The sequence below is a fragment of the Cynocephalus volans genome, chromosome 11 (assembly GCF_027409185.1).
Source record: "Cynocephalus volans isolate mCynVol1 chromosome 11, mCynVol1.pri, whole genome shotgun sequence".
NCBI classification, from domain to species: domain Eukaryota; kingdom Metazoa; phylum Chordata; class Mammalia; order Dermoptera; family Cynocephalidae; genus Cynocephalus; species Cynocephalus volans.
The window spans coordinates 125189788-125212515 of record NC_084470.1 but is presented as its reverse complement, the minus strand read 5'-3'; the positions used below and the strand labels follow the sequence as shown (position 1 = coordinate 125212515).

Below are 22728 nucleotides of genomic sequence, written 5' to 3'. Positions count from 1 at the left end.
GGCTCAACACAGGCCCAAAGGTCAAGAGCCCAGAGAATCCCCCCTCTGCCCCAAAAAGCCCTGGCTGCTACAGTTCTCCCAGAGACAGGCAGGGCCAGATGCAAAGAGAGGCTCTTTCTGGGGGAACTTTCTGCCCTGGAGTCAGAGAAAACTCAGAGGGCCAGGAAGCATCTTAGCCAGAAAGTGACAAGCAGGGTGCTCTGAGGCTGAGGAGGGACCCAGTGAAGGCCGAAAAGCAGGGCAAGAAGCAGAGTCTCAGTGTGTGCACAGCCTTCGTTTCCATGTCATCCTCTCAACATCCCTAAGGAAAGAGGCATCACCCCCATTTTGCAGATGAGGCTCAGAGTGGTGAAAGGACTTGCCCAAGGTCACAGGGTTCGTGTCAGAGCTAGAATCACTCAGGGTTTGAAGAGCTCTTGTAGGTCATCGACTAAGCCCCATTTGATACAGGAAATGCTTTACAGTGTCCTGCTAACGGTCCTCCAGCCCTTGCTTGGATACTTCCAGCAGTGGGGAACTCATCGCCTGTCGATGCCCCCAAGGCTCCCTAAATGCATACCACTGTGCTGGAAGGCCCAGCTTCCACTGCCTTGTGGCCCACCCTACAAGACCACAGTACCTCCAGGAACTGAGCGCTGACTTTGAACTCGGGCCCAGCCATGCCCTGCTCCTGTGCCTGCCGCTTGCGCTCGGTGATGCCCCCAAAGAGGTGTGCGATGGCCCTCGGGATGATGCCCTGCTCCTCCTCCACCGTCGCTGTGTCGAAGCCAGTGCCCATAGTGTACGTCTTCCCAGCCCCCGTCTGCATTGGCAGAGGTGGAAAAAGGGTGTTACCCAGCATCTTCTGGGGCACCAGCATCCCTGCACCTGGGCCAAATCCCCTTCCCAATCTAGCTACCTCCCAGCCTGGTTCCCCTGCCCCTTTCTTGGTCCCAAAGCCACATCCTGTGGAAGTCTGACTGACAGCCCTCCCTCTGCTAACCAGCAGCACAGCAGCATCCTCAGATGACAGATGAAACTGTGCAGGTGTGTCTCAGTTGCTCCAAAGGTGGGGCTGTCTCCCCATCAGATGGGGCAGGGGAACCAAGACTGGAGTGGCCACTCTTGGGAGTGCAGGTGGCTTACCTGCCCGTAGGCCAGCACTGTGGCATTGTAGCCCTCGAAGCAGCCCTCAATGAGCTTGCTCACACAGGTTGAATAAATCTGTTCCTGCCAGGTGTCCAGGTCGAAGACAAAGTCATAGGTGAAGGCCTTGTCCTTTCCCAGCAGGACCTGGGGCTCCCCCGGGGTGACAGAGGTACAGATGTGACAGCCCTCAATCTTCTCCTTTGACAGCTGGGGCCGGATCCTGCCCAGGATAGGGAGAGCCCTGGATCAGGCCCAGCTGGAGGGGGGCTTCTGCGGTGCCTCCATCCTCACACTGCCTGCCAAGCATCCCCTTCCCCCACAAGCTGGAGAAGGAAGGGTGCAGAGAATGCCCCATAGGACCAGGATAATTTTTGTGATACAACAACAATAACAATAATATCAACATCACTGAAACAGCAGTTGCTGACATTTATTGAGCAGTCAGTGTGTATCAGATATATGTTTAAAGTATTTTATATAAATTAATTCACATGTGATTATTTTTCATCAAAAGCCTGTGAGGTTTATAGTGAAGAATACATGAATAAATACCTCTAATTATTTGCCTGATTTTACAGACGAGAAAACTGAGGCTGAGAGAGTGTAATGACTTGTCCAAGGTCATATAATGGAAAGTGACAGAGCTAAATCCAGGTCCGTGTGACATGAAAGTTCACACTGCTGGCTGGACTGGAGCCCTAGAAATCAGCACCTCCTCAGGGGGGAGAAGACAGCATGCCCCGCACTGCGGAGACAAAGGTCAGGGTCAGGGTAGGGAAGAAAGGGGCAAGCCTGGCTGCCCCCCACAACCCTGGACCACATTCCCCAGAGCCTCTGCTGAGAGTTCTCCAGCCCAGGAGCCCTGTTCCAGATGCCAGAGCCTGGTACCATTCTGAGGCACAGCTCTAGTTCCTTTCCAGGAGCTGAGGGGCCAGCCAAGCACAACCCTGGCAGACTAGGTCACATCAAAGGTTCTCTGTGAAGGGCAGGGACCTCTAGAAAGAACACCAGGCCAACCACAGGCTGGGTCCACATCCCAGATCCTGGCAGGATCCCCTGTAAAGAGGAGGGAGAGTGGCATCAGGACTGACTGGGGAGCCAGCCATGGAAAGAACTGTCTCCATCCAGCCGCCCCTTCCTCCCTCTCCCAAGCAGCCATCACCATGGCGAGGTCCCCACGGCAACGAGCATGAGTCAGTGAGTGTGCATGTGTAGGGATTGGCAAAAAGCACCCCCCCAACGCCCTAAAGTGAAAGGGGGTGCGTCAGGCCCTAATGCCCATGGGCTCACACAAGCCAGCCCGATCAGCGGGCACTCACAATGAGCTTCTTGTCAGGCTCCCTCTCCCTAAGCCAACATTTACCAAGAGAAGAAAAGAATGAGAGGGGACATGCCAGCACCCATCCAGGGCTCAGAGGCGCCTAGCTGAAGAGCCCGGGGCCTCCAAGTTGCCATCCTGTTCCTGTCCTGGGCTGCCCCAGCCCTCAGGGTCCACTCAGAGCTGCAGGCTGAGTGAGGTGCTCACCTGAGCCTGTTACCTGCACTTTGCTGTGAGGGGGTTAAAGGGGACTGGGGAGATGGGGGAAATCACTGGTTGTGGGGGGAGGGTGTTGGGGGTGAGTTACACCAGGTACAGGTCCCACCCACAGAGGGGAGTCTGGGCTTTCTTTCTTCAGGAGTGTTTTCTATGAGGTGTGAACAGGTCCTCATAGGTCAGTGGCTCTCCCCTGAAAGGAATGGAAGCCCAAGGAGGTTACCACCTTTATCCAGATGGTCTGGGCCAAGCGGAACTGAGAAACCAGCTTCTCAGCCTCCCACCTGCATTGGTTTCTGACTGGGAAGGGAACAGCTCGTTCTTGCTCTTCCTCTCTGGACCTGCAGAAACTTGAGCCCTAGTAAGGCTCCTGCCTCGACTACCACTCGTCATGGCAGCAGTCCCATACTGAGCACTCCCTGAGTGCCAGGCAGCGTCTGTGCCCTGGTGATATGGATTGTGTCCCCCAAGTTTATGTATTAGTTGCTTGATCTCACTGTGACTGTTGAGAGGGTGGGAAATCCTATTATTATGGTGACTGAAAGGTGGGGCCTTGAAGCAGTGATTTGATTCTGAGGACCACGCCTCGTGAATGGATTAAAAATGGTGGTCGGGGCATGGTTCTGAGGGCTTTAAGAGGAGAACACATGAAAGTTTCTCTCTCTCCTCTGCCATTTGCTGTCATTGGTCACTGTCACCACCACCAAGACCCTCAGCAGATGTCTTCCCTGGACTTTGGACTCCCCAACCTCCAAAATTTTAAACAATAAATTTCATTTTCTTACAAATTACCCAGTTCTGTATATTTTTTTTATAAGCAACAGAAATGAGCTAATACACCTGGCACATGCTAACTCTTGATCCTCACGACAACACCACGAGGTAAGCACTATTACCCCCATGTATAGAAGAGGAAACCGAGACAGTGCTCAGCCAGATCACCGAGAGCAAGGAGCAGAGCCGGTGTTTGAACGCAGGCAGTCTGTGTGGGCTGCCTCCTCAATGGTCCTACAATACACTGTCTCTAAGGATGAAGGCTCAGAGTGTCAAGGGGAAAGAGCGTCTCAAACGCACGGGAGAGAGAGCTGGCAGCAACCTCCGAGGGAGGGGTGAGGTGTTGCACATGAGTACTGGACAGGAATCTGGAGCTCTGCCTGTCAGGACTGGCTCTGCCCCTGGGCCTATGGGCCCCAAGACCAAACACTTCCTCCCAGGGCATCCAGATGCTCCCAGATGAACCAAGGATCTGGCCTGGGCAGTCTTTGAGGACCCTCCAGCTGTGTTGGCTAGCACCAGCTCCTGAAGACGCCCTCCCTACCACGTGGCCGCCTGCAGTGGGATTTCTGGATCCAATTCAAATACCATTTAATTACGGCAGGCAGATGGCAATGCTGGCGATTGGAGGAAATCGAATCAGAATCCCTGGAGACAGTGGGAGCAGGGGCGGGGGAGCAGCAGCCCTGCTTGTCAGGGCCCTTCAATGAGAGGGGCAGCATCTCCTTCAGCAACCAGCCCCCAGACCACCCAGGGAGCCCGACTGCCAGGAATGTGAGAGTAGGCAGAGCAGTCTGGGAGAGTGGATATAGAGGGGGGCACCCCAGGGTTTTAGAGTCCAGGAGTCCTGGGGTCAGTCGGGCATGCACCCTGGGACCCTGCATTGACTCAGCACATCCTGATGTGGGGTTCTCTGTGGTCAGAGAGAGCCATCCCACCCCATGCTGAGCCCTCCTAAGCACCAGAGTGCTTTGCAGGGTGTAGGTGGGGGAGCAGTGTCACCCAGAAAAATGGGTGCCAGATGGGAGACAGAGGACTTGGACCCTGGATGAGTCACTAATTCTCAAAGCAACTGACCTGGAAAAGAGAGTGTGTTAGTCCCAGGAATAGGGCTGAATGAGTGACTGGAGGTCAAAGGAGAATTAAGATTTTACGGATGCTTTCTGTGTGCTAGCGCTGGGCCAGGCATCTTCCCCAGACTACCTCATGCAAGTGATGCTAACAACTTGGGGTTTCAATGACCATTTTCCAGAAAGAAGAGTTGAGGCTTGAAGTCACACACAGTAAATACAGTGAAGTTGGGTGTCAATTCCTGCTCTGGCTGGCTATGAATGCTCCTCCACTCCTCCAGCTGCCTCTTATTGGGAAAACTCTCAACCCCCAAATCGCTAAATAAACTTCCTCCTGCAGTAGCACCATCAGAGCCACGGAGGCTCCCTGGAAGGAGTCCTGAACGTCACTTCCCGCACGTGCAAGGCTGGGCACTGGGCTTGCCCTGCTTTCAGGGGCTCACAGTCCAGTGGAAGCAGATACTGTCTCAGTGGTCCTGGGGCTCCTTCACCATACCCTACCTTCGGGGAATTCCAACCCACAGGTAGGAGACAAGAGGGCTGGGAGACGAGAGACCAAGGTCCTTGTCAAGCCTCTGCCTCTGCTTCCTCCTGGGTCATCTGGATGACCTCTTCCCAGTTTTAACTTTCTAAGAACGCCATCACCCTTCCCTCCTGTAGCCTCTTTGCCTGCCCCGCCCCGGGTGAGGTCACTTCTGTGGGCTGCCCTCAAAGTGGCAGTGGCCCACCCCGCCCCAGAGAAGGGAAGGAAGAAGCTCCCCCTTACAGCAGGGTGGCAAGCATGGGAGGCACTCTAGCCCTACTCCTCCGTGGGGGCAGGCGAGGGCGCCAGGAGTCAGTCCTTGGGGTCTTCCAGTTAAACCATGGGCCCTGGGGGCTGTGGAGCAGAGCCGGGACTAGGGTGAGGCCAGTGGGGCATTCACCTGAAGCACAAAATTTAGGAAGGCAAGAAAAACTCAGTAATCAAGATAAATTATAACTTAATGAAATATTTAAAAAATCAAATTGGCAAACCATGGCCCGCGGGCCAGCAGCCTGATTCTGTCCATAAAGACTTAGGGACATCCAGCGTCATTTCTGCCCAGGGCCCTCCTGAGTCTCACCCAGGGGCATCCCACCCCCAAGCTCCCCTCTGTCCCTTCTCAAGGTCCTGCAGGGTGGCAGGGCCGGCCGGACAGCCCCGCTCCGAGAGGCCCCGGAATCTCCCAGGACAGAGCCCGGCCTATTTGCCACTTGGCCACCCGCAGGCCGAGCAGCGGGTGACCGTGGGCGCGAGAGCAAGGAGAAGGGCAGCGCTTTGGGGAGGCAGGATCTGGCACAAGCCCCGCAGCCGGAGGAACGCCACCCGGGGCAGGGGCGCGCAGGCGGCCGCGGCGGTGGCGGCGGTGGCGGCGGCACCGAGGCCGGGAGGGTCCCAGCGCAGGGCTGCGGGGAGGGCTGAGCTCAGCGGGGGGACAGAGGAGACGGGCAGGAGGCAGCCTTGGGCGCATGCTCAGAGACTTGCCGAGACACTGCCGAGGAGAGAAAGCTCCCTCTGCAGAGGACACGGCCTGGGCGCATCCGGGCACGTGCCCTCTGCCCTGCCCCGCGGCTTAGGAGGGGGAGGAACGGGCTAGCCGGCCTCACGCCCAGCCGCGGCCCGAGTGACATCACACAACGCAGGCCAGTCCCCCTTCCCAGGAGCTCCGCCCGCCCGGGGACCTTAGGCTCCTAGGGGTTGGCTCAGCTTCTCAGGTAAAATTAGTCTCACCCAATCAGCTGGCTACGGCCCCTCCCTTGGTTCCTAACGGACCTGTCCCCCACATCTTTACTCTGAGGCCCCAAAGGGTGCAGCTCCAAGCTCTTTCCACTTGAAGGGTCTTACTTGTCACTGATGAGAGGTAACAGTCTGTGATATTAAAATAAGTAACCAAGAACCTTTCCAGAACCCTAGAAAATTGCAACTATGGGACATGGGATTCCTGATGCCCTTTCTTTGCTGGAACCTGGAACCTCCCCACCCTTTGGCTTATTCAACTTCCTCACTTAATAATAATCACCACACTTACCGGGCGAGACTGCCTCTTGCCAGACACGACCTAGGATGCTTTGCACGTGTTAGGTCATTACATTACATCATTTAGTTCTAAGGTAGGTATTTTTGCCCCTAATTAACAAATAAGGGCTCAGAAAGAAATTAAATACCTTGGCTCAAGGTCACATAGCTAATAAGTAACAAGGTCTTACAGGAAGACCTTTTTAAAAAAAAAATTAATATTATTTTACATTCTAGGATGTTGTTGCAGAGCAGTTGGGAGGGAAGGGGAGAGGGGAAAAGGGAAGGAAATGTGATGGAAGAAGGAGGAAGGAGGAGGGGTGGGATTGAGGCCTGTGGCACCTCCCTCATTCCCACAGGGGAGACCAGGGGGCTTCCAGCAGTGGCTTGGTCATTGCCATGCTGGGTACAGATGTCAGGGGGCTGTGGCAAAAGCCCTTGCTCCCCACCACCCCAGCTCGTAAACCTGGGGCCCTTCTTGCTGCGGCTTGATGGTCGTTGCTGGGCTGGTCGCATGTGTCGGGGGTGTGTGGCCAAGGCCCTTCGCCCCCCACCACCCTGGCTGAGGAGAGCCCAGGGCACTTAGGAAAACCATCTTTACTTGCTCTTGACCCTGAAGATTAAATCCAGTGGAGAGCCTGGGAGAACTAGCATGCATGCAGCTGCCACTTGTGTGTGTTTGGCACTTCGGGGACTTCCAGGCTGAGAGACACCCCACCCTCTCTCCGGGCCCTACCCCAAAGAATTTGAGAAGAACCACAGAACCAGACTAGAATCACCCCTTGATGGCCAAAATAACCAACATGGCTAGTCTCTTTGAGAAAAGCCCCAGGGGGCTAAAAGCATATCTGCTCTTTTCCTCCATCAGATCCCTAATGCCTCCTTTCTGGAATAATGAAAAGGAGCCGCCAGAGGTTAATGGGACAGCCCAGGGAGGGACTGCAAAGTCATGAAGCTCATCACCCTGTCTCTTGGTGTGTTGCACCCAAGACTGAGAGGAAAAGCAAAGTCTGCTAGATTCTACCACCTCCCCTTCTCGTGCCTAGCCTGACATCAGTATGCCTGGCTCCAACCAATGGCAGATGGAGCAGGAGCAAGCAGAGCAAACTCTATCCTCCATGGTGAAAGTGTATGTGTTGGGGGAGGAATGGGGGGGGCACAAAGAGAGGAGCCCCATGATCTCTAGTCTGCCCAGAACATAGGGTCACTTAGCCATGCTGTGATCTGCCAGGGACCAGCTCTTCCTCATCAGTGACAGGGCAAGATCAAAGGAGAACTCAGCTACAGCAGCAGGAATTTAGATTAGTTAGCAAGAAGAACTTTCTGCCTACAGGATCGTTAAACCCTGCAAAGGGGAGCTTGGAAGACTCTGGAATCTTCTTCCTCAGGAATCATTTGTCACTGATACTACTCTTGCCTCCTGTGCGTTTTCCACCACCTAGGCCTCATCTGATGACAATACCTAATATTTTTAGATAACCTAGGTGCCAAGCTCATTTACGCACATGAACACATGTAATGTGTTATGACAACTCTGTGAAGCAGAGGGTATGTGCCTTATTTCACTGCGGTTCAGAAGGTAAACTTTAACAAGCTCAAAGTCACACGATGTGTAATGGTGGAGATGAATTTCAAACCAAACCTGCCTGTGGCCAGTCCTGCTGCATCCACCAAGCAACTCTGCACCAGGATGGGAAAGAGGAGAAAAACGCTGGACTGATCCTACTGACAGCTGCTAGCAGGGCCACGAGCTGCTGGGAAAGCAGTTCCCTACATCCTAGTTAAGAAAGCTGAAGCCTGGAGTGTGGAGAAGCATGGAGCTGGGAACCCAGGAGGCTGCGCCTCTGCCAAGGAAGGAGGCTCTCCTCTGCAGCAGAAGAGGATGTCTACACCCCCACATTAATGAGCATCCTCTCCTCGTCCCCATGGCAGCCTGCCAGCTCTGGGGAAGGCGGCTGGAAGCAAAATCCCTGCTCTCAGGGGAGTCTGGATCCCAGACACCCGAGGGCTTTTAGCTGACAGCCCAGACAAGACATGTTCCCATAGAGACCAGTCTTCTCTAAAACTGGGTAGCAAGATCCAATTTGGGGTGCTGATCCTTTTAGCTGCAGGGGTAAATTGTAGGGAGAGCCCAGTACTATTGGGGGCAGAACCACCAAAGCCCTGTGACAGCCAGAGGGTCTTGTGGCCCTCCCACTGGACCTTCTCCTGGTCTCTCAGGCCCTCCCCCAGCCCAGCCCTCCTGAGGCTGCCCTCAGGGAAAAAACTTGGGCTAGCTTTGAACCCCCAAACAAGAAGGCTTTGTACTGTGGGGTCAAAGGGCATGGGTTTACAAGGCCCTGGCAGGCCTGGTGGAAGGGTCTGTCAGCCCTCTCTGCCTGACTTCTCCTCCAGAACATGTTTCTGAGAGCACAGGGAGGGGTGCGAGATCCAAGGAAACCTACAGGAGGCCTTGAGGTGTCAACTCAGGACACGTGGGGTCCAGGTCTCTGACCCCACCCCTCCTCTGGGGATGTTCTTGTGTCTTCAGTTCAGCCCAGAGTCCTGGCCACTGACTTCTGAGTTATACAAACAGGAGTGGATGCCTAGTATGAGGCACCTTGGAAGAATCTTATTGTCCATGGCCCTCCAGGGCATCGGGATCTCATAGTGTCCAGGGGCGCCCCAGACAAACTGAAGAAGCAGGCAAGCAGACTGGGGTGAGGTATCAGAAGCTGGGGGGCTGGGGATGCAGAGGAGGAGCTGAGAGGAGGGGCCAGTCCCTGTCCTGAGCTGGACACAACCCCAGCCTACCATGGTCCACATGGGCCTGGCTGTGAGCAGCAGTCCGCCAGGAGTTCCTGAGCCGGGTCTGAATCCCCTGTCTCTGCGGCATGGGAAGAGGGGCAAGCCCAGCTCAGGGAAGGGCCTCTCAGCTGTGCTCCAGCATCATTCTTGCTGTCCCACCCCCATCTCAGGGCATCTGGCAGGGGTTTCCCATGACCTCCCAGGAGACAGGAGAGTTGCAGTCAGGCTTAGCCCAGAGCCCAGAGCTATGACGGCATCTGCATCTGGTAGGGGACAGCTCAGTGGGGACTGGGCCCTGGGGACGCTCCCCTGCTGAGGAATGCAAAGCAACAGGCAGCTGGCTGGCCCTGGTCCTTAGCCCCCACTGCCAGCCTGCATGCAGGCTGGCTCTCCTGAGTGCACCTTAACTCAGCCTCCGGTAGGACCAGCCCAGCCTGAAGAAAGGACAGGAAGCTCCACCACTGCTCTGACGTGGGCAGAGGGATAGAGACTCAGGCATCTGAGGACAGGGCCTGTGGCAAGACCTCCTTTCCACACTCCAGAGCAGAGTGAAAGAGGGCGTCCTCCAGAGGACAGGACGCTGCAGCCAACACTGCTACCACCTGCCCTGGGGCTCCACAGCCCTTCGCACTGAGCTCCACTCCTGACCCATCACCACAGGGGGAGGAGATAGATCTTGGGGACCAGTTCCAGCCCAGTTCCAGCCCAGCTCCCCTCATAGCAAGCAAGCAACCTCTCCTCCCCAGCCCAGCACCCTCGGGGTGCCCCTCCAGCTGTTCTAAGAGGGAGGGGCACAGAAGACGTTGCTTTTCTCCTTCATGCTTCCAGCACTCTGCTGTCTGGAAGGCAAAATGAGAGATCGGGAGACCCAGGACGCCTGGGTTCTGCCCTTTGACTGGCATGGGGAGCGGGGAAGGACAGCAAGAGGAGACTTGGCTGCCCCAGAACTTCCTTCCCTAGAGAGTGGCAAGGTGGAGCTCAGGAAGGAAGACAGATGCCAGGGACAGCTGCAGGGATCTAAGAAAGGGAGGAGAGGGAGAAGCTCCCCAAACGCAAAGGAAACAGCATGGATTTAGGAGCTAGGACTCCGGTGGTGACAGGCAGCGTCATGCTGCTAACCAGTCCCATAAAGGAAAATCCAGATGGCCTCACCCCTTACCCCACATCTGCACAGCACTTCGTGCCTTCTTGCTTTCCCTTTCCCACACTCATGTTCACAGCAACTGTATGTGATAAAGCATTTGAAGAAACTGAGGCACAGTGACTCAGAGCACAGAGCTAAGAAGCAGCTGAATCAGGAGGCAGCTTAGAGCAGGAGGAGGAGCACACTTGCAAGTCAGAGTGCCCTGGGTTCAAATCCAGACTCCTCCATTTACTGCTGCTCATCTGTACAACGGGAATTACATCGGTTACCTGGCAGGTTTAATGGGATAATGTGGGCGCAGTGCCTGGCACAGAGAAAGCATTCAATAAATCACAGTGCACAGTCACCTTTTAGTTCGGTCTCCTGCCCACTACAATGTGCTTTCTGCTCTAAATACATAAATAAATTTTGAAAAGGGTTGGAAATGAACTCCTTTTACCAAATTGTTCACTATTGCCTAAACTAGAGAGACATCTCTTAGGTATACTTAACTTAGGGCTCAATTTTTAAACATTTATTTATACTCAGCTCCTCGGGCGTCCACCCTGCCTTTTGTTCCCTCCAAGGATTATATGACCTCTGCTTCATCTAAACCACTGCTCTTCACAAATGAGCAAACCAGAACAAACTGTCTGTTCCCATTCTCCAGTGGGTAACACTAAGGCCCAGAGGACAAACGGGGAAGGGGCCTCATTACTCAGACAGTCACCGACCTGCATTGGCTCTAGCCCTGCCCTTTGCTCCCAGGGCTGTAAGAGTAGGGTGACAGGCACATGTCACCTCTACCACTTCCCTGGCCCGGCCCCACCCTACCTCCACTGAGAGGTTTTCAAAAGCTGAGATCCAATCAGGCACGCTGGCTGGGTGGGAGAGGGGGGAGGTTTCCGGGGCCTGTGGTTACTACACTCCACTTCCTTGTGATGACATAAGCTCTAATTCTGCAACAGGAGGCCACCACCAAGATTCTCAGGTCTCGACACAGCCCACATGAGGCCCTGTTTGGACCTCAGTTTCCCAAATCTGTAAACTGAACAGCATGGGACACAGTTGGCATTAACTGGCACTGACTAGCTTTGGGCTTGTGAAGGCACCCCACATACTCCCTCCCACCCCGTTTCTTTTGTCTTCTGTAGTCTCTCTTTCCCAACCCACCAGTGCTCTTGATTCAAAATTCAGACAGTCATTGACCAAGATTTCAGAGTAGTCTAGAACTAGCAGAATGACTGCAGCTAGAGAACCCAAATGGGAGAGGGCAGGGATACCATCTCTCACTGTCTCTTGGGTCCCTGGCTGGTGCTCTCCTCCAATCCCCCCTGCCCCAACCCTGTAGTCTCAACAGTTGTATGTGAACTGGCCAAGGCACCTCCCCCTCCCCAGCATCTACAGGAAGGAAGCTTAGGGAAGGCAGGTGGAGATAAGGGGGAGGGGGTAAGCAACACTGAGACTACCCTCATGGTGGGGGCTTTAAAGGGTCTTAAATAAACTCACCATGTGACTTGGCTTCCTTCCCTAATTTCAATTTTGCCCACTTGCATTTCTTAACAACCACCCCCTTCTCCCCCTACTTCTCAGGCCTGTATTTCTGCAGTCACAGCTCAGCCTCACCTAGCCTTGCTGCATATTCCCCCCACCCCCCAGGTAAAGGCCCGTTCTAGTCCTATGAGGGGATTAATGGATAAAAGGATCACAGGGCAGGCTGGAGGGGCTGGCCTGGGAATCTCTCAGTGCAAGGTGGACTGGCCTGGGTTCAGTGGCAGATGGGCCAGGTTCCACCTAGCTGGGGAGGCCACGGGGTGGGGCTTTTGAGGTCGGCTCACACCTGGACCTTTTCCCCTTATCCTGAAGCCCCAGGTCCTGAAAGTTTCCTTCTCTAATGCTCCAGAGGCTCAGGCCTTCCTGGCAGCACTCTGCAGACAACCAGCTTTGATCCTCATCCCGAACAGATCACAGGGCCAAGAGCTCTGGTCCTGGCACTTCTCACCTAGTCTAACAACCCTGGGGCCTCTCTCCCTACACACACGCACGCACGCACGCACGCACGCACGCACGCACGCACGCACGCACGCACACCCCTACCACATACATACACATGTCACACACACACACACACACACCCCTACCACACACACACACATGTCAGACCAAGACACACACACACACACACACACACACACCACACACACACACACCACACACACCCCTACCACATACATACACATGTCACACACACACACACACACACACACACACACACCCCTACCACACACACACACCCCTACCACACACACACACACACACACACCCCTACCACATACATACACATGTCACACACACACACACACACACACACACACACCCCTACCACACACACACACATATCAGACCAAGACACACACACACACACACACCACACACACCACACACACACACACACACACCACACACACACACCCCTACCACATACATACACATGTCACACACACACACACACACACACACACACCCCTACCACACACACACACCCCTACCACACACACACACACACACACACACACACACCTACCACACACACATGTCAGACCAAGTCTGTCTCACTCTTGGCTCTTGGCCTCCTTGTCCGAAGAGCTGTACTCCAGGGCTCATCAAAGATTATTCTCATGGGAATTAAGAAAGGGCTTCAGTTGGATCCCAGAAAGGACTTCCAGAAAGCCAGAAAGACAGCTAAAACTAGCAGGAGGTAGTGAGCCCTGGGGCTGGGCTAGGCCTAGGCAATCCCAATTCTTGGCCACTCCCATAAGTGCTCTACTCTACTGCAGCCCACGGCCCAGTCCTTTAGGTGGGATAAGTAATTTGCAGGGGGTGGGGGAGTGGGGGTCGGGGGTGGGGGTGGGGAGGAGATCCAAAAGCAAGGAAAACTCCCCCTACAGCCTGTCACTGGCACCATCTGCTACCCTCCCAGCCCCAGCCCAGTCCTATCTTCAGCTCTGATTAGAAACTGGGTTCTGTCCAGGCATTGTCTGCTTTCCACGGCCGGCTGCCCATTGAGGTCTGGCGTGTGCCGGGGCTGGGCGCTCATGCTGGGGTGGGAGGGCAGAGTGGGCGGGCCCTCACCTTCCAGGAGCCCCTGAAAGCATGGTTCTTCTGATGCTCAAATCTCCACCACCATTCTATCTAGATCAGTAACCCAAGGCAAGGCGTGGGGGCACCCGGACCCTACTTAGGGCAGTCTGAGAAGCAGAGTTGCTGCCCTCACTCTGAAGAACTGGGAGCAGAGGGCAGGCACGATCCATTCTCTGTGGAATACCAGCTTTTCCTCATTCCTCTACACAAGCTGCCAAGGCCATGAGGCTCCCCGAGTGGGAGCCCCACGCCTCACCACGCCCCAGTCCAGCCTGGGGACCCTGAACAGAGGTGGGGGGCCTTTGTTTGACTCTCTCCTACAAGATGAAGTCAAAAGGAAATCCCCCATGGGAGGGGTACCCTCTAAGCCCCTTCCTTCCCATCCCTGGTTCACACTGGGTGGGGGCCAGAACTTCATTTCCCTTTTATGGTGCTCTTGGACTCCCAGTCTGCTGCAAATGCCATATTTACATTTCTCACTCCCACCTCCCATCCATGCACTCCCTCCCTCGACCTCCACAGGATCCTGCTGCAATGTCAGCCCAGCAGCAGCTTGGCCCCGCCCCGGCCAGCCCATCAGGCACCTGCAGGGCTCCTCTTTGTCTCTTTGGCTTTTCAGGGCCGGGAAGGCTGTGCTAAAGTGATGCTGAGTGCTGCCTGGGGTGCATGGGTGGGGTGCCTCCATCTCTCTCCCTCAACCCCAGAGCTGTGATCGGTGGTCAGCTCTTCCTTTCTGGGCTACAGAGGGACTGGCCCGGTACACTGCCTTCTCTGACCCTCTTGATAAGAAACTTCCCAGGACCCCTGGAATCTGGGTCACCTCCGACCCAGGGGATCTACAGATCTGTCTCAGTGATCAACCCTAGACTTGGACAACTCCCTGGCCCCCATCATACCGGGTCAGGGCAGAGATGGATGGTCCTCTCCATATCCTTGCCTTGGTGACCTGTCCCAGATTGGCACTCTGCCACCAATACACCCCTCTCAAAGAGAAAAACCCGAAACAAAAACAGGGAGAGGTGGTTGGTGTGGTGGTGTGGTGTAAAGCATCTCCACCCAGCACAAAGAACACAGATGGTTCAACTTTGCAGTATTTCCTGTCCCTGTACCTCTGTACCCCCTCCCACCCTCCCAATAGAACCCACCCAGCCATGTCCTCTTCATTTCTGTCAGGATATCACTTCAAGTCCCAGAGCTGTTGAGAATGGAACCCCAGATAAGTCTATCCAGCACCCCTCCCCCAATTTTATCTGAGTGCCTGATGATGGGACACCAGCGACACACCCTCCTGCTCCCTCAGAGGTAGCACCTCAGATACACCCTTCCTCCCTCATCTAGACCCATCTCCTCTTGGGACAGGACCAGCAGCGCTCTCCGAAAGCCATTGACTCCCCAGGGAAGGCCAAGGCACCATCCCAGCCCTTCCATGGGTCGCCACCCAATCTTTGTCTGTGGAACCGGCTCCCGGGGCGGGCGTGCTGCCTTCGCTAGCTGGACCGAGAGCACAGAACTAGCCGACTGGGGGGATGAGGGGAAAATTTCCCCCTCCAACATGCCCCTATGAGACAGCAGCCTCATGGGGAGGCGAAGAGGAAATACACAGACGCTCCGGCCCGGGCTAGGGCTGGGTGTGAAATACCGGATTTCCTTGTTTATTCGATTTTGTGATCATTAAGGGCTCCCAAGAGGGGCCCGAAATTACCACCCAAACAAAGCCACCTTCCCGCAGTCCGCGGGGCCGCCGCTCCCTGCGGCAGCCCGGCCAGCGCGCGGCGCCCTCCAGCCCGGCCCACGCCGGCCCCTCCTCCAGGAGTGCGGGCTCCAGCTCCAGCGGTGCCCGCGCCCCCAGCCCCGAGCCCACGCGAGACAAAGCCCGAGCCCCCTCCGCGCGCGCCCCCTGCCCCGCCGCCGGTCCCTACCTGACGGCCACCTTGACGCAGCAGTCCCCCTGGCCGGCCATGGTCCTCTGGCGCTAGGGTCCGGGCGTGGATCAGGGGCGGGGGTCCGGGGGCCAGTGCCCGAGGCAGCGGCTACAGCTGCGGGAGGCGGGGGCGCGGGCACTGCTGGCTGAGGCTGCCGCGACGGCTGGAGGTGACATGCTCGCAGGCGGCAGGCAGAGGGGCTCACCCGCGGCCGGCGCCCCGGGGCTGGGCCCGCGCGCCTCCTCCCGCCATGGGGCGGCGGCACGGAGCTAGCTGACAGCCGGCGGCGCGACCCGCCGCTCCCCACGGCGCGGCACACGCGCGCGCGCACCTCCCACCCGGGCCGCCGCCTCCCGCCGCAGCGCGAACAAAGGGGGCGGGGGCCGAGCCGGTTCGGGACCCGCCCCGGAGCCCCGCCCCCGAGCCCCGCCGGGCCCGCGCCGGGCCCCGCCCCTCCCCGGAGCCACCAATCGAAGGCCCGAACGAGCAGCAGGGGCGGGGCTTGATCCTTTAAAGGGCCCTCTTGGCTCGCGTCCACTGGGTTGCCGGGGGGAGTTTGGGATTGGAAGGCTGGTGAAGAAGGTGACCGCGCCGGAGCCTTAGTCCCTGGGGTCACAGCACCTCAGCCTCCGTGGGACCCTTGTTTCATAAATGAGGAAACAGATGCAGAGCGGGGAACCACCTAAGGTCATACAGCCAGTTAGTGGCTAAGCATGGGTAAGAACCTTGGTCTCCTGGGCAGAGCGCTACACTTCAAAGCATCCCACAGCGATTAGCGGTTTATAGCTTGAAAGAGCCAGGAAAGCTTCCCTTCTGCCTTTAATCCAGTAAATTCACCAGCCTTTACTGAAGGGGGTTCTTGCTAGTGTGTGACTAAAATTCCCCCCACCTCCACCCTGCAGCATTTTAAAGCTCATCATTTGGTTGATTCCTGGCCGGGTTGCTAGCCCAGACTGGCCCCTCCTTACTGCTAGACTAAGGTCCCGTTGACCTTTATGACCTACAGATGACCCCGCTGGGCCTGGCTACACTGCTTGTCGTGGCAGTGGGGGCAGAGGGTCAGTGTGGGAGGCCTGAGCTGCCCCGGGGAGAGGAGGGAACAGAGGGGACACTCAACTGCAGGCACCTGGGTAGAGAGGCTGGACGGTGAAGTGGGCGGGGAAGGGAAGGAGGAGGAGTGCAGCTGCCCGCAGGAATGGATATAAAGGACAAGGGGGAGCAGTGATGGAGGAGGAGGCCAGTGCTGCGAAGTCACAATTCCCTCTCTAGTCTTGCCCCTAGCCATGATCTCCTGCAGCGGAGGTGGCTGAGAAAACAACATGAATTTGAAAGGGATCTCCCCTCCCTCTGAGCCCAAACCCCTCCTTCCTGCCCCCCAACTCCCAAAACTGGGGCCACTCACAGGGCCCTTCACCAGCTTCCCTGCCTTCCCTCCCTTCACCCAGCTCGTTTACCTGGAAAGAGCCCAAGAGGAGAACCCAGCTGTAGCTCCAGATGTGGATGGAGATCTCTGGGGGGGACGGGAGGAGGAAGGGGAGTCTGACTCCAAGCCTCTTGCATCACCCTCAGATGATGAAACCGTGTCAGAGATTTTGGCAAGGACATGGGTTAAAGTCTGTGGATGCATCTGCTGGTGCCATCTTCCTCCCCTTCCCTCCCCCACCCACCTCCATGGATAAATGTTCCATCCAGGAGCCCAGATCCACATTTTTAAGGTTAAAACAAAAACAAAGATAATTTCAAGGGCAAATTAACACACCTTCCCCATTCTCTTGGCAAACAGGAGGAGCACCACCAGAAGTGCCCCCAGGGTGTGTGTGGGGGGGGCATCCTGGTGGGATCCTGCACCTGTTACTAGCATTGTACCCAGAGGAAGCTCTCCCTGGAGTCAGTGGATCACCTCTCCCAGAGCAAGGCCAGCAGAACGTTGAGGAGTCAGGTCCTGGACATTCCCTACCTATGTTCCAAGCAAATAAGAGGTGAGGAGGAGACTGACACGTGTAGAGCACCTACATGAACAGGTATTTTATGTGCATGTTCTCATTTAATCCTCATAACCTTGTGAGCTAGGCTTTATTATTCTATTTCAATTTTGTAGATGGAGAAACTAAGTCTCATCAGCATATAAGCAACAGACTCAGGATTTGAACTCATGCATCTGGTTGCAGATTCCCCAGATCGCAACTGCCCAGAGGGAAAGGAACTGGGCTGGCCCCATCTTTTTCTTCAGGCACAGCAAGCTCCAGGTTTAGCCATCCCGGATGATAATGCTACATTTTGCAATGCTACATTTCCTGCCCAACCAGCTCTGGACTTCTCTGGGGTCCAACTCTGATTTCCTGCCTACAGGAGGTCTTCTCTGACTTCCGACAGTAGGTGACCCTTCTGACTCACAGTTCCACTGCTGGGAAATGTCGCCAGAACCTCTGCCCGCCCCCTCAGCATCCCTTCAGGCCAATGGGTGATGAGCCAGGGGAATCAAGCAGGGAGAAACATGGGGTGCAAATTCAGGCTTCCTAGAGGTCAGTGACTCAGGACTTCAGCCGCTCCAGCCAACTCAGAAGCTCCCTCCTGGGCCACCAGGGAGCAGCAGGGCAGCCCAGTGTCTAGATCCTGACTCCTGGGCTCTGCTGCACACAGGTGAAGGGGTGTCTGGGCAGAGGCCAGACAGGGATCCAAGGTAGGACAGAGGCTTAAACCACAGCTTGGGGAGATTTAGGTTAGACGGTCAGAGGAAGCCTTTTCATGCTCTGTCCAGCGTCAACACAGTCACCGCTTCCTCTCTATGGTTTGTTCCCCCTCTCTCCATCCCCCTCTTTCCCACCCCCTCTATCTCCTCCCAGCTGCTCTTCTTTCCCTCCCTCCTTCCCAAACCATGAAGTTTCTCAAGATCAGCTGCCTATATGCATATCTTACCCCACCCCCAAGGCGTTCCTCTTTGCCTGATAGAACAGGCAAACACACACACACACACACACACACACACGCACACACACGCGCGCACACGCACACACACACACACACACACACACACACACACACACACGCACAACCCTGAGTTTGCCCTGAGCCCCCTAATTGGACTGGAGTTAGCCCCAGCTCTTCTCCTGAGCTGAGTTCCTTCCCCCAGGCATCGTGGGGCCTCTATCATTTCTCCTGACAGGAGCTGTGGGCGTCTGGGCAGATGGGAACCTGGGGGAGGTGTGGGGGGCCCTCTCGGAGGCAGGAAGCTCCCACGCTTCTGTAGTTAACATACTTCAGCAGCGACTTGGGGCAGCCATCTGGCCCAGATCTCTCAGGCACTGCTTTCAACAGCAACCCTACAAGAACAAATCAAAATACCTAAGAGATACCTGTAGGCTGTAGAAATGTCTCCAAAGTTGACCTGAGCTTGAGTCTTATTCCTTTTTTATCTTCCTCTTATTCCTTTTTATCACTGGGCATTGGCATTTGCAAAGACTATCTGAGCATTGACCTAAAGTTCTGGGGGTGGAAGATACAGAGTTCTGGACCTCCAGTCCTAACACCCAGCCCCACCCCAGCAGCTGTGCTTGGTTCCGTGGGAGAAGAGGCATTAACCCATCCTGCTGGCGGATGGCCCAGCCACACTCTCTAATGCCCGCTTGGAGACAGAGCCCAGTTCCACCCACCAATGGGAGCTCAGAATCCCAGAGAGGGTCCACTGGGGTACAGACTCAGGAGATCTAAGCTCAGGCATGAGCTCAGCCTGACTTCCTCTGTTATAGGAGAAGACAGACTTGGCCATGGAGGAAACGAGAGTTTGTTATAAATAGCAAAGAAGAGAGAGAATTGCTGCGGATTACAAACACCCCATCGGTCTTAATAAATAAAACTATTTTCAGTTTTGAATGATAATGAGGGTTTAATTAATGTTCTGTATAACCTCAAACGTGGGATCTTTATCCACCCTTCTTCTTTGCAGTGCTTTCCAACAAAAAGGCAGGAGGTGTGAGCAAGTCTCAATGTTACTGAATCCTAGACTTGGAAAGAACCCTATGATCATCTAGTCCAGTCCCTTCATTTTCAGATCAAGAAACTGAGACCCAGAAAGGTAAAGGGACCTGTCCAAAGTTGCATAGTCAGGAACGGGCTGAGCAGTGACTAAAAGCATGGTCCCTATTCTCCCATAACAGGGCAGTTTCTGCATAGCACAATAGGCTAAACATCTGAGATTGGGCTGTAGGTGAGTTTACAGTCTGGATGAAAGTTAGATCTGATGGGGCTGGTCAGTTCAGGTGGTTAGAGAATGGTCCTGATAACACCAAGGTTCAGGGTTTGGTCCCTGTACCAGCCAGCTGCCCTTTCTCCCTCCTGAAAAAAAAGGGGGGGAAAAGTTAGGTCTGAATGAAAGCTAACTTCTGAGGTTAGGTTAGGTGTTCTTCTGAGTCACAGAGATCTGGGTTCAAATCCCAGCCCTGCCACTTACTAGCTCTGCAAGCCTGGGCCTGTTATGTACCCCTCTAAGCATGAGCTCCCACATCTCAAAATGAGGGTTATCACACTCACCTCATCACAGAGGAATTGTGAGGTTGAAATGAGGTAACCTGGGTCAAGTATCCAGCACAGTGCTCAGCACAAAATAGATGTTAATTTCCTTCGCATTTCTCTTGGATTCTCTATCCCTTCTTCAATGGGCTTCTATCCTCTGCTTGGACAGAAGGGTGGATTTATGATAAAGAAGACCCAGGAGGGATAGGAGGTTTCAGAGAAGGATGAATGAGGCTGGGGGAAAGGGGAGATATGGTAATGAGGTTTGCCTGGCCCAAGTGGTCAGTGTCAGATCCAGGGGGTGGGAGAAGGCAGATTTTATAGAAAGTTATCCATCTCTGACCAATCAGAGGGGGCCTGGGAACCAGGGCAAGTGTTTGTAGTTGCAGGAGGGAGCCTTGGCATGCTGGAGACCTGTTGTACACACATACCTCTGGCCTCAGCCTTACCGGGCTTACCTAGAAGGGGATCTAAATTTTATTGTATTCACCCCATGTGCCACACTGTGCCAAGAGTGTTACAGAAGTTTTCTCATTGAATTTTCACAACAATCTATGAGGTAAATACTTTATCATCCCATTTTGCAGAAGAGGAAACGGGCTCAAATTTCACCTTGCTAGTGTTGTAGTCATTAGTGCTGTTTAGCAGTTATTTCTGGCTCTCTGCCTTCTGGCACACGATAGAGCTGCATGTCCTCACTCTTTGATGTTAGCTGTGGCCAGGTGACTTACTTTAACCAATGCAATGTGGCAGAACTGAGATGTGTTACCTCCAGGTGGAAGCTTTAAGAGCCACTGGCACCCTTACACCTATGCTGTTCATAGCTTGTAAATGAAAAATAAACTTTTATTGTGTTAATCCACTGAACTTATGGGTTGTATGTACCCATGGCATAGTCTAGCCTACTCTGATACAGCTAGTAAGGGGCAGAAATAGAATTTGAAGCCCTGATTTGTAACGATGCCTGTGTATATGTAAATTTTGGTTTTTGTCCACAGTTGCTGGCTTGTTCTAACTTTTCCCCACCTTTCTGTCTTGGAGCTGACCATAAAGACATTCTCTATTCTATATGGTTGTAGGTCATAAGACCCGCATTCCAGAAGGGGTCCCACTACATACCCAAAGGGAGGAATGCTGTACAGAGAGGCCAAGAAGAATCTGAACACATGCACCTTGCTGGGCTTCCCTGCTCAGCCTGCTATTGTCACATTTCTACACGGCTATCCATGCTTCAGTCATGCCTATGTAATGAAGCCTCCAAGAGCACAGGGTTGGGGGAGCTTCCAGAGAGCTGAACACATGCAGATTCCCGGAGGGCGGTGTGCCCAGGGAGGGCATGGAAGCTCCGCACCCCTTCTCCCATACCTCCCCCTATGCATGCCTCTACTTTTATCCTTTGTAATATCCTTTATAATAAACTGGTAAACCTAAGTAAGTGTTTCCCTGAGTTCAGTGCATCGAACTTGAGGAGGGGGTTGTGGGGACTCCAATTTGTAGCCAGTTGGTCAGAAGCACAGGTAAAATAACCTGGGGCTTGTGATTGTTGTCAGAAGTGGAAGGCAATTTTGGTGACTAAGCCCTCAATCCATGGAATCTGACACTACCCTCAGGTAGATGGTGTTGGGATTGCATTGAATTAGAGGACATCCAGCTGGGGTCCACCACAGAATTGACTGCTTGCTTGCTGGTGGGGAGAAATCCCCACATCTTTGGACTTCTGTGTTGATTGTCGTGGTGTGAGAGAATAGAAAAACAGTTTGTGGGGGGGTTTTCCCCCCTCTTTGGTGCCAAAGGGCCCAAAGGCTTCCAGGACTCTACCTGCCTACCTGAGACCCACAGAAGCCCCTTTTGGGTTCTGATCTCCTGGGCTAGTTGGAGCCCTGTGGAGCAAGTGGCAGAGGGCAAGGGGCCTCTCTACCACCCCTGCCCCCCAATCTCTATCCCTCATGATTTGACTAAGATTTTGTCAAGTTTCCAAGTTGCTGATTCCTGGGAACTTGTATTAACCCTTTTGGAGCTCTGAGTGTCCTGGTCAGCTGTGCTAAGCTGCACCTCAGGGGTCTTCAGGAGCCACCCTGAGTAGTAACTGGAAAATTCCGAGGGCCTTTCTCTGCCACTGCCTGTCAACTGACTGGGAAACAGTCACCGCATTGGGTATCAGGACACAACTGCATTAACCCCCAGTTCAAAGATTGACCCTATTCAAGTCACTCTTTCCTTTGCGACTCAGTTACTCCTCTGTGAATGGACCCACTACAAGGAGTTAGGGTAACTGCTCAGATATCCCAGAGGAAGGCCATTCTGGGTTGAATTGATCTCCTCAGAGGCATATGCAAGATAATAACAGCTACCGTTTCTGAACACGGTGCTGGGCACTGTGCTAAATGCTTCAGACCCATTCTATAATGTAATGCTTGCAGCAACCGTAGGAGGTAGGAACAATTATCATCCCCATAAAACAAACCAGGGCACCCAGAGTTGTGCAAGATCACACTGCAAATGGTGGAGCAGGGTTCAAATTCAAGCCAACTGATCGCTGGTTTCATTGCATGTTGAATTACAGTGCAGGAAAAGAATGGGTCTGGCCTTGGCAGCTGCTCAGCTGAGAAAGTGAGAAGAGCATCTTAAAAAGTCATATGCTTTGTGTGTCCACATAATGTTCACAGCAGCTTTCTCATAGACCCAAACCAGAAACAGCCCAAATG

The 22728-nt window shown here is 54.4% G+C and overlaps 1 protein-coding gene across 1 annotated transcript in view; it reads right to left on the bottom strand.

The window, feature by feature from the left end:
- KIF21B (kinesin family member 21B) overlaps positions 1 to 9416 on the bottom strand; it is a 39067-nt gene extending 29651 nt beyond the window's left edge. The window contains exons 1-4 of the mRNA XM_063113478.1: positions 9335 to 9416; positions 5748 to 5931; positions 1126 to 1348; positions 620 to 802 (exon numbers count right to left, since the gene is read on the bottom strand). Coding sequence (XP_062969548.1) covers positions 620 to 802; positions 1126 to 1348; positions 5748 to 5931; positions 9335 to 9416 — 672 coding nt within the window. The remainder of the gene's footprint in view (positions 1 to 619; positions 803 to 1125; positions 1349 to 5747; positions 5932 to 9334) is intronic.
- Between the last annotated feature and the right edge of the window lie 13312 nt (positions 9417 to 22728).